Source organism: Sapajus apella, unplaced genomic scaffold, assembly GCF_009761245.1.
Source record: "Sapajus apella isolate SASKATOON/1434 unplaced genomic scaffold, GSC_monkey_1.0 scaffold24, whole genome shotgun sequence".
Classification (NCBI taxonomy): Eukaryota; Metazoa; Chordata; class Mammalia; order Primates; family Cebidae; genus Sapajus; species Sapajus apella.
The window spans coordinates 20,967,977-20,978,655 of record NW_022436964.1 but is presented as its reverse complement, the minus strand read 5'-3'; the positions used below and the strand labels follow the sequence as shown (position 1 = coordinate 20,978,655).

The window sequence follows — 10,679 nt, the reverse complement described above, 5'->3', positions numbered from 1 at the left end:
GAGATCGAGACCGTCCTGGTCAACATGGTGAAACCCCGTCTCTACTAAAACTACAAAAAATTAGCTGGGCATGGTGGCGCGTGCCTGTAATCCCAGCTACTCAGGAGGCTGAGGCAGGAGAATTGCCTGAACCCAGGAGGCGGAGGTTGCGGTGAGCCGAGATCACGCCATTGCACTCCAGCCTGGGTAACAAGAGTGAAACTCCGTCTCCACAAAAAAAAAAAAAAAAAAAAAAAAAAAAAAAAATAGTCTAGCTGTGCTTAAAGCTTCTGGTAAAAGCCAATATGCTTTGTAGAGTCCTTATCCCCCTCTCCTGCTTTTTGTTTTCAGCACACTAAATGATACTAAACACTGAGTTTTTCCATATACAGTACTGAATAAACTGTCATGCCAAAGTATAAATCAGTCCAGCACTGTGACATATTTTTCTAAAAGATTCCAAATTAAATGTCTGAAGTGTAAATAACATGGAGAATCATGCTGTTAACTATGTGAAAGATGTGAGAGTTTTAAAAAATCATTTTTGGCCGGGCACGGTGGCTCAAGCCTGTAATCCCAGCACTTTGGGAGGCCGAGGCGGGTGGATCACGAGGTCAAGAGATCGAGACCATCCTGGTCAACATGGTGAAACCCCGTCTCTACTAAAAACACAAAAAACATTAGCTGGGCATGGTGGTGCGTGCTACCTCCATGCTACTCAGGAGGTTGAGGCAGGAGAATTGCCTGAACCCAGGAGGCGGAGGTTGCGGTGAGCCGAGATCGTGCCATTGCACTCCAGCCTGGGTAATAAGAGTGAAACTCCATCTCAAAAAAAAAAAAAAAAAAAATCATTTTCTATATTTAGAGAAGATCAAACAAGTCTAATTTTTCAAAGCTTATGAGGATGGTTTCACTTCATATTAAGGTAAACAATCCATAATGAACTTATATTCATCCTTGTATTCCCCTCCCCGACCCCCTTGGCTTACATAGTAAGCAAATACTTTTCAGATAAATCAATTTCTCAGAACTATGCAATTGTATATAAATGACCATTACAGAGAAATTGATGGATAAGATTTGAGGGTTTTATTAGAAGTATAATGTTTGATATAGTGGCAAAATTGAAATGGAAAGCCTAACTGCAACTCAGACAAGTACCATGGTTTTGTCCCACACGAATTTAAGAACTGAAATACATGACTTTTAGAAAAGTAAGCCTATGTTTTGTTCTCCTCTGAAAATATTCCAAGGTTAACTTGAGGATCACTTTGCCTAAACCTACAATCAACTTTTTTCATCCTGTAAGAAAATCTACTTACTAAAACAGACGCAAATTTTTTGGGCAGCATGTTCATTTTTATTTTTGAGATGGCGTCTCGCTCTGTCACCAGGCTGAAGTACAGTGGTACGATCTTGGTTCACTGCAACCTCCTCCTCCCTAGTTGAAGCAATTCTCCTGCCTCAGCCTCCCAAGTAGCTGGGACTACAGGCGCATGCCACCACATCCAGCTAATTTTTGTATTTTTAGTAGAGACGTGGTTTCACCATCTTGGCCAGGATGGTCTTGATCTCCTGACCTCATGATCTGCCCGCCTCGGCCCGCAAAATGCTGGGATTACAGGCGTGAGCCACTGCACCTGGCCATTCATTCATTTTTAAAAGGGCAATATGCCGGTCTGAAAGAAGAGGAGGACCTGATTTTCCTAAAGTTATAAGAGATTGTGAGCTCATTAGACAAAATTTGAAAAAGCCCACTAATGGTATAATTCGAAGAGAATGTTACCCATCTACCTAAGAGTAATAATTTTAAGTCAATATTTTCTCCACTACCACTGAAAAAAATGACAATGAGTTAACAGAAAATAAATGGACAGCTATTTATTAAAAATTTTTATTTGAAGATTAATTGTATCAAGTGAAACAAGAATCTTTGATGATACTTTGATGTAAAAAATGTTTCATTCATGTGTTTGTACTTCCCATGGTTTAGTTTGTTCAGGGTAAACTGTCCAACCTGAAATCTAAATTATCCCTTTGCTTACTATACTCTCATTATTTCTTAAGAAACAACAAAAAAAGGACATTTCATTTGGTCAGAATTAGTTTTTAATACCAAAGCAAAATAAAAAGGATGTCAATTGACTGTTTCTAGTGCTAAAGTAAGGCTATGTAATTTATAGTCTTTAAGTGCAAATTATGGCATCAGTCAGTGGTTCCCAAAACAAACCCAATCATATTTTCATACTCAAAACACAGCATTTTCTTTTGCAAGTAAAAATATATAAATCAAGTTTCAAAGAACATCTTTTCAGTAATTGCTGTTTTAGAAACAAAACCCCTCAAGAATAGTTTACTCAGTTTTTGATACTTTCTCTCCCGCCAGTCTTCAGTCATTAAATACCTCTAACTTAAAGAAGGCAAAATGAAATTCAAAACAATTTGAATGCTTACAGACAAATCCTGGGCAAGAAGGGAAAGTAATAGTTCAAGTAACATTTCTGTGAAACTGGCAATATGGCTCCTGTGTCTGCCCATTCTGTCAATTTGGTAGGAAGGCAAAAACGAGAGCTTGCTTCAGAACAGAATAAAAAGAAAAAAATGTCTAGGACTAGGTCATGGGTTAAAAAAAAAGTACAGGCTGACAAATACTATTATATAAATTAGTCAAACATTTTATTATAGAGCACATAAAGCACAAAAAGACTTTATTCTGAAAACCAGGAAGATTGTGATGTTACAGAAGTAAGAGTCAATAATTCCAGTCCATTTCTAGGGTACTAAGCGCCTGATCACCTCAGTTAAAACAAGATACAAATGAGGCCAAGGTCACAGGTCTGATCACCCTATGGGTCCCTTAGCACTATTTGGTTTTTCAAGTTGAGATATGTATTCCCAATCCTAGTTAGCCTCCTTCCAAGTGTTAGCTACTAGTCTTAATGGTTACTTAGCCAAGGATTACACCCAAATATAACTAAAGCTTATGTTTAAGTTGTAAGATTAATCTTTCAAGCATAAGGATAGCATAATTAGCATTGTTACCTAATTCTAAATAAACGAAATCATCAAATATCCTGGCATAATTGAAATGACTTACAGAGGAACTAGTAAAGCTTGGAAGCATTATATGATAACTGAGCTGAAAAAGGGGAAATGCCAAATGCTGTAAATGCCATCATTACCGACAAGAGTCACCAAATTCTCCAAAATAGGTAATTGGCAGCTCAAGGCAGTTAGCACTGCAAGATTTCTCATTTTTAAAAAAATCATTTTTAAGAGTCCTTTTTTAAAGGGCTACAAGAAAAAACAAACAAACAAACAAACAAAAAAAAAACCAAAACAAAAAAACTAAAAGGCTACATCAGAGTGAAACAACCTCAAATTTAAAAATCAGATTATTCCTGTTTGTTCTTACAAATCATTAGTATTCTTTTAAAACTTACTCCCTGAGAGATCCCAGACTGTGTTAAGAAATTAAGAGTGAGCTTGACGTTATTCTTATTAAAAAAGAAAATCTGTATTAGCTCATCACTTTGATATTACTAAAACTCTTAAAGTTAGCAGAGTAAAATCAAATTCTAAGGAATTCAGTTTTGAGAATCATTTGAGGGTAAATGCACTGTCCACATCAAATTTGTATTATATTCAAGGATTTAACTGATGGTGCCGAAAGTCACGTATTTAAGAGTTAAGACTTTTAATAATTGTACCCCCCAACTTTAGTAAGGCCGATTACCAACTACTGATTTATTGCTTTTAATGTGATGAAACACCAGATTTGACAGCTAAATTAGCAGTGGGATACAGGTACATTTTTATCTTTAATCATTTTTGTAGAATAGGACATGTACATATCCATATAAAAAGAGACTGTAGCAGATGCCTCCCAGAATCGACCAGTTCCTGTAAACATTGCATTTGTGCAGATTTTCATACTTTGATTCCAAAATTGAGAACAATAAGATTAAAGGCAAATTTAGTAGCCACAAAAAGTCCAGTTTGACTTCCTGCAACATATGGTACCACTCCTCTCTTCAGAACAAAACAAAACAAAAAACCTAGCAGCACATTAAAAAAAATGTACAAAACGTTTCAGTACTCTTTCCCTCCCATCAAAAAACAAACAAAAATAAAGTGCAGCACCCATAAAAGTGTCAAGAAAATAGCCAAGTTCTTCCTTTCTTGTAACAAAATAGCACTTGGCCTCAGCAGTTTTAACCAAATTATACAGTGTCCATCATTTTGGGTTCATCATCTTCTTTATGTACCACTGAGTTTAAGCTGCAGAGAGCTGTATTGATAGAATACTGAAGATAATCTGGATTCTGGGGAAAAAGAAAAGGCGGATGGGGGAGAAAATGCATTATAACCAGTTTTATGATAGTACATATATACATATTCAGTTTCATAGTCCTATTTCTCTGCAGTGTAGTAGAGTAGTAGGTAAGAAGATGTGAGTCAGACTTGGGCTGAAACCCAAGAAAATAAAGAAAAAAAACAGGATGCTATCACCTAAGAGATGTGATAAAAGAATGATACATATGAAAAACAGAATTGTTAACAAATACCACCTTTCTTCTCCATTTAACAAAACCATACATTATTTAATAATACAAGGCAAGGCTACAACGTCCACGTGTTTATATATACATAGCTACTGATAATTTAAATGCGGTTTGAAGCCAGCAATGCATTTTTAAGATTACCATCTAATTACAATAGTAAATACTAAAAATGCAAATCATCTGAATAATAAAATCCATTGACTGGGTAAAAATTATGGATATCTTCAGGGTCTATTTTGTTTTGCCAAAAGTTAAAACAAACTCAGTGAGAAATCTGGACTCTTTTGAGAGGTATTTAGACCCTTATTTTTTAAACTGAGAATAAAATATCAGCTTGTATTATACTATGAATAAAGGTATAGCCCTTTAAGACCCAGAACTTTAGAAAATTGTTCCCCAAGAATTCAATTTTGTCTACTCAACTGTTCTGAATATCTGCTAGTTACTTAAGACTTTTACCACTTGTATTACTAGTTTTATTTATATTTATTTTATTTAATAAACACCAATGAGGAAAATAGTCCAAACAGGAGAGATGCCTTAAACGTCACCATCCAATAGGAGGTTGGGAGGCAGAGTTTTCTAAAGATCCTCAGAAAGTACAACACTTCATGAGATTCCTTTACTGTAAAAGTCAGAAAGCTAGCTGGAGTTTGGATGACTCACAATCAGGTCTTTATAAAGGAAGTAGCAGAGACAACTGACTGAGGTCTGGGATACTCACACTGGGCCTCAGTTTTAATCCTGCCTCTATTTAGTAGAGCAATCCTCAAGGAGAAAAAAATTTGCAATTTGGTAAAATTAAAAGCTAGCCTATAGGATAAACCTAAAGTAACTGCTGTTATATCTACATCCAAGAAGACTTGGATTAGACCTCTCAAAACTAAGAATAATGAAGAGAATTTGGCTAATTTCACAAGATTACTGTCAATTATATATAAAAAAAGAAATTAAAAGCTAAATAGTTATCCACACTTAAGCTTTATCCAAAATGATCAATATTTTTGTTATCTTGTCCCATTCTCCAAAAAAACAGCCTTAAGACCTTTTTCTGACAATCCAAGCATAATTCTCTGTAAACTCACTGTAACAGAGCTTACAATTATTACAGAGTTACTCTATTAAGACTGGGCTCCAGTTTTCCATGACACAGTTTTGAATAAGAGAATTGGCTGAGGAGATTCCCCAAACTCATCCATCCATCTTCCCAAGGACTATAAGATACTATCATACAGAGACTTTCAAAAATAAGGAATTGATATACCCAACCTAACCTATACTTAAATTTCATTAACTGACCCATATTTTCATCTAGTAACATTCTCAATACATATGATTCAACAGTCTGTGATATAGGTGAACAAATAGTGAAGCAGAATAGAAATCCAAAAGTAGAACATTAATCACTTATTGTGTTGACTTCAGGCAAATTACTTAAGTTCCATGACTTTCAGTTTACTCATCTATAAAAATGAAATGAAAACGAATCATAGGAAAACTGAGAAGATTAAATAATATGTGTGAAAGTGCTTTGTAACCTATAAACTGATATAAAAATGGGATGTTATTATTATGGTAAGATTTTTCTTCCAAACCTCTAAACTGATGATTTGGTCCCTCAAGTAGCCTCTTTTTATTTCCTTCAACTAGTCAATGATCCTTTCTGCACAGGTAGCATCTGACTGAAATTTTGTCCAGCTCTTGTATCTTTCAGAAGGACTATACCAGGATGCTCAAATTACTCACCAAGAGAAATTGGTCTCCCACCGTGAGGACATTAGCCCAGCTTAATTAAATCTGAATAACCCTGATAATATCAGCAATCCAAAAGTGTCAGAATTGTATAATCCTAGTCCACCTATGACTCTAAGGGATGCCTAGTATCTGATATCAGTTGCTATCTAATATATGTAACAAGAACTTACTTCTCTCAAACCAGAGGCAATTTCTAAATAATATAGGCCTAAGATACTATAATGTGTACCTTTTCTTCTTATGTTTAGAATCAATTACACCCTTCCAAAGTCTCTTTTTTCTTTCCCTTGCATTATGTGACATTTTAATTGCAGGAAGTTTATATATTGGATTTCACAGTGACTTGGTCACAGAATTCCCCTGGAAAAACTACTTCCCAGTGGGCTACTTCTCAGGAACTGAAGAGAAAAATAATCACTGACATAAAATTAAGAGATAATCTGTAGGAAATTTGTAGGGGGAATATTCCTTACATGTCTAACTAAGGGGGAACATTACTAATTATTTAAAAATCAGACATTTATTATTTCCATCCTTGAGAAATTTTTTTTTTCCAGGCAGCCTCTAGAGCCAGAGTAGGCTCAGAGACTCATAAGAATGATATTTTTGAGTGGGGTAAATATGATCAATTACTCCCCTTAAAGGGCATACACTACATGTAATTGGAATGGTGAAATTATAGTGACATAAGGTCAGGTCACTGAAAATCTCAATTTTTAGCACTTTAGGAAGTTTAAAACTAAATATAGGACTCTCCTCACATTGTCTTTTGAATGAGACTTTCCTTCTTACAATATAGACAACAGATTAAACTGGCTAAAGCTGGTCTTAAAATCTTGGAGCCTGGAAATGAGAGATGACTGGGCTCTATTAAAGTGCTACTAGTAAAATCAAATGGATAGGAATTATCTAATAACTTAAATCCTAACTAAATGCTAGTTGTAATCCTAAGTAGAATCAGGCAGACCAGTGGTCTGATGACCTCTCCTTTTTGATGTAAATTGTTTCGTATTGCCCATATGACATGGTTTTATCTTGATCAAACCACTTAAGACTTTGAAGAGGCTCAAACAGTTGGCCAATATTACCAGATACAATATTATCAGCTACATTAATGTGTTCTAAAAATGTCACCTCTGGCAGACAATACCAACACTAAACAAGAAAATACTAAATAAACGTAAGCAACACATCACACTGGTTCCACCTGCATGTACACTTTGAAGCTAATTCATCCTAAAAAATTCAACATGGCATAGTTCTAACTCAGAATGAGATTTTTAAATTTGAGACAGAGTCTCACTCTGTCACCAGACTGGAGTGCAGAGGTGCAATTTCAGCTCAGTGCAACCTCTAACTCCCTGATTCAAGCAATTATCCTGCCTCAGCTTCCCCAATAGCTGGGATTACAGGTACATGCCACCATGCCCAGCTAATTTTCGTATTTTTAGTAGAGTTGGGGTTTCACCATGTTGGCCAGGATGGTCTCGATCTGACCGTGTGATCTGCCCGCCTCGGCCTCCCAAAGTGCTGGGATTACAGGAATGAGCCACTGTGCCCGGCCTAGAATGAGATGTTTTAAGGAAGAGCCATCTTGAAGAGTTTATGATTGAGATGATCAATAGCTAACATTTGTTCTTAAGAATGGTTAGGTACAACTAATCACTACTACATTAAAAGGAGAGGAAATCTGGTATCTCTTAAATACTTGAGGTGAGATTCAGTGCCAAAACATGGCATGAAATAAGATTCAACAGTTATCTTCTGAGGCAGGAATATTTAAAATGGTTACACATATTAAAAAAAAAAAAAAAAAGAGTGGACCAAAATAACAAAAATTATGTGAACTAATATGCTTATAAAATAAGTATTTGGCCGGGCACCATGGCTCACACCTGTAATCCCAGCATTTTGGGAGGCAGAGGCAGGGGGATCACAAGGTCAGGAGTTCGAGACCAGTCTGGCTAAAATAGTGAAACCCCACCTCTACTAAAAATACAAAAAATTAGCCTGGTGTGGTGGTGTAATCCCAACTACTTGGGAGGCTGAGGCAGGAGAATCGCATGAATGCAGGAGGTGGAGGTTGCACTGAGCCAAGATTGCGCCATTGCACTCCGGCCTGGGCAACAGTGCAAGACTCTGTCTCTAAATAAATAAATAAATATTTACTTTTCCAACTCACCTGTGGTAAGGATTCTGATAAACCTATAGATCCAACACCAGAATGGGGAACATGATTCTGAACTGCCATAGGTTGAAAACTTTGTGATTGAGAATAAAGTCTTACTCTTGACTTGAAAGCTTCAAGTTCATTTTTGAATGCTTCAAAATAACCTTCTTCCTCTGCCTAGAAAAAACAAAAAAACAAAGCCTGTGTTCTTCAAGATTTCTAGACACAGTAAATTCCAGAAAGCATATAATGGGTCTGAAGTAAAGAAGTAATGACAAGGTGAACAGTCTAAACAAAGAAACCACCACAATCCCTGCCACATTTGTGAAAACTACCTGATTTATAGAAACATTAATAATTGGTTTGTTCCATTTCCTTATGCTTCAGCAAAGTAAACTGATAAAAAACAACCCCTCCCTATACATATACACACAACTTAAGCCTTTCTCTGTATTTTCCTTGATTTATCTGAATCCTTAACAGGATCCAAAATGGTCCTCATTTAATCTCTCAAATTCATTCTATCATATTCCCACTACCAAACAATCAAGGGATATTCTTAAAACCTTTTAATTCTTCAACAATTAATGAGGGGGCATTATTACCTGCTTTTAGTAATTTTCTAACTCTATATTCCCTACTTATAGGAGCTATGAAAATCAAATAGAATTCAACGGTCAACACAATTATGGAAATATCTTGTTCTAGTTAGGCAAGTACCTTCTTTTCAATATTATGGAAAGAAAAAGTATGATAACTTACATTGAGGGAGTAGAACTCTTAGGCAACTCCCTATTGGCAACTGCCTCTGTTTATGTCTCCTCTGAATACAGAGAAATGATACAGAGATTTATTCTACCAATAGAATGCAGGTTTTAAGTTCAAGTAGGGTGAACTGTAGGTTGTGTAATCAGGTTAAACCTGTGGATTAGTTATTAGCATCAGCATCTATTCAAATAATGTGGAGAATGACCTGTGCTGCCATCCTATCTTCTTACACATTTAGGAAGAATTTCCTCAATTACATTTTAGCACCTCACTTTATAAGAACTTCTGTGGACACACAGTATGTCATATCCAAAAGTATTCTTTCTGAAAATTAAGAGCCACAATTGCTCACCTCACTGCATGCCTAAGGTTTAGGGATGCAGATACAGAGTGATGACAGATTTTATATTATTAAGTAATCTATGGGCCACTTGCTTAATTTCTTTATGCCAATTTCTTCACCTATAAGATATCAACAGTAATCTTCATAAAATGTTATATGGATTTAATGAGTTAATCCATGTAAAGTGCTTAGAACAGTCCCTGGAACAAAGCAAACCATAAAAATGATTATTTCATGGGCCGGGCGCAGTGGCTCAAGCCTGTAATCCCAGCACTTTGGGAGGCCGAGGCGGGTGGATCACGAGGTCAAGAGATCGAGACCATCCTGGTCAACATGGTGAAACCCCGTCTCTGCTAAAAATACAAAAAATTAGCTGGGCATGGTGGCGTGTGCCTGTAATCCCAGCTAACTCAGGAGGCTGAGGCAGGAGAATTGCCTGAACCCAGGAGGCGGAGGTTGCGGTGAGCCGAGATCGCGCCATTGCACTCCAGCCTGGGTAACATGAGTGAAACTCCATCTCACAAAAAAAAAAAAAAAAAAAAGAAAAAAAAAGATTATTTCATAATTAAAAAGTATTATTAACAATAATGTTAAGATTGAAGACCAGTGCCTTTCAGTTGTACTTCATTTACTATGGTAAAGTAAATGTCAAAGAATATATGTATGGTTTGGCCATGTTCCATTCTTTTATTAAGGACCAGTTTAAACACATCTATTAATGTAAGATGAACAGGAAAGTATAGTTTTTACTACTTTTATGTGTCAAGTTAAAATTTAGGCTAGATTGGGCGAGGTGGCTCAATCCCAGCATTTTGAAAGGTTAAGGTGGGAGGACAGCTTGAGCCCAGAAGTTCAAGACCACCCTGGGCAACATAGTGAGACCCTATCTCTACAGAAAATTAGCTGGGTATGGCGACATACACCTGCAGTCCCAGATACTTGGGAATCTGAGAGGATGATTGCTTGAGCCCAGGAGTTCAAGGCTGCAGTGAGCAATGATTGCACCTCTGCGCTCTGGCCTGCATGACAGAGCAGGACCTTGTCTCTAAAAGCAAACAAACAAAAATTTAGACTAGTCACCAGAAGGAGCCTAGCTAAA

At 36.5% G+C, this 10,679-nt stretch overlaps 1 protein-coding gene across 1 annotated transcript in view; it reads right to left on the bottom strand.

Moving 5' to 3' along the window:
* Positions 1-2,070: 2,070 nt before the first annotated feature.
* Positions 2,071-10,679, bottom strand: part of CDC37L1 (cell division cycle 37 like 1) — a 29,182-nt gene continuing 20,573 nt past the window's right edge. The window contains exons 6-7 of the mRNA XM_032291046.1: positions 8,482-8,646; positions 2,071-4,304 (exon numbers count right to left, since the gene is read on the bottom strand). Of these exons, the coding sequence (XP_032146937.1) occupies positions 4,203-4,304; positions 8,482-8,646 (267 nt within the window). The 3' untranslated portion in view covers positions 2,071-4,202. The remainder of the gene's footprint in view (positions 4,305-8,481; positions 8,647-10,679) is intronic.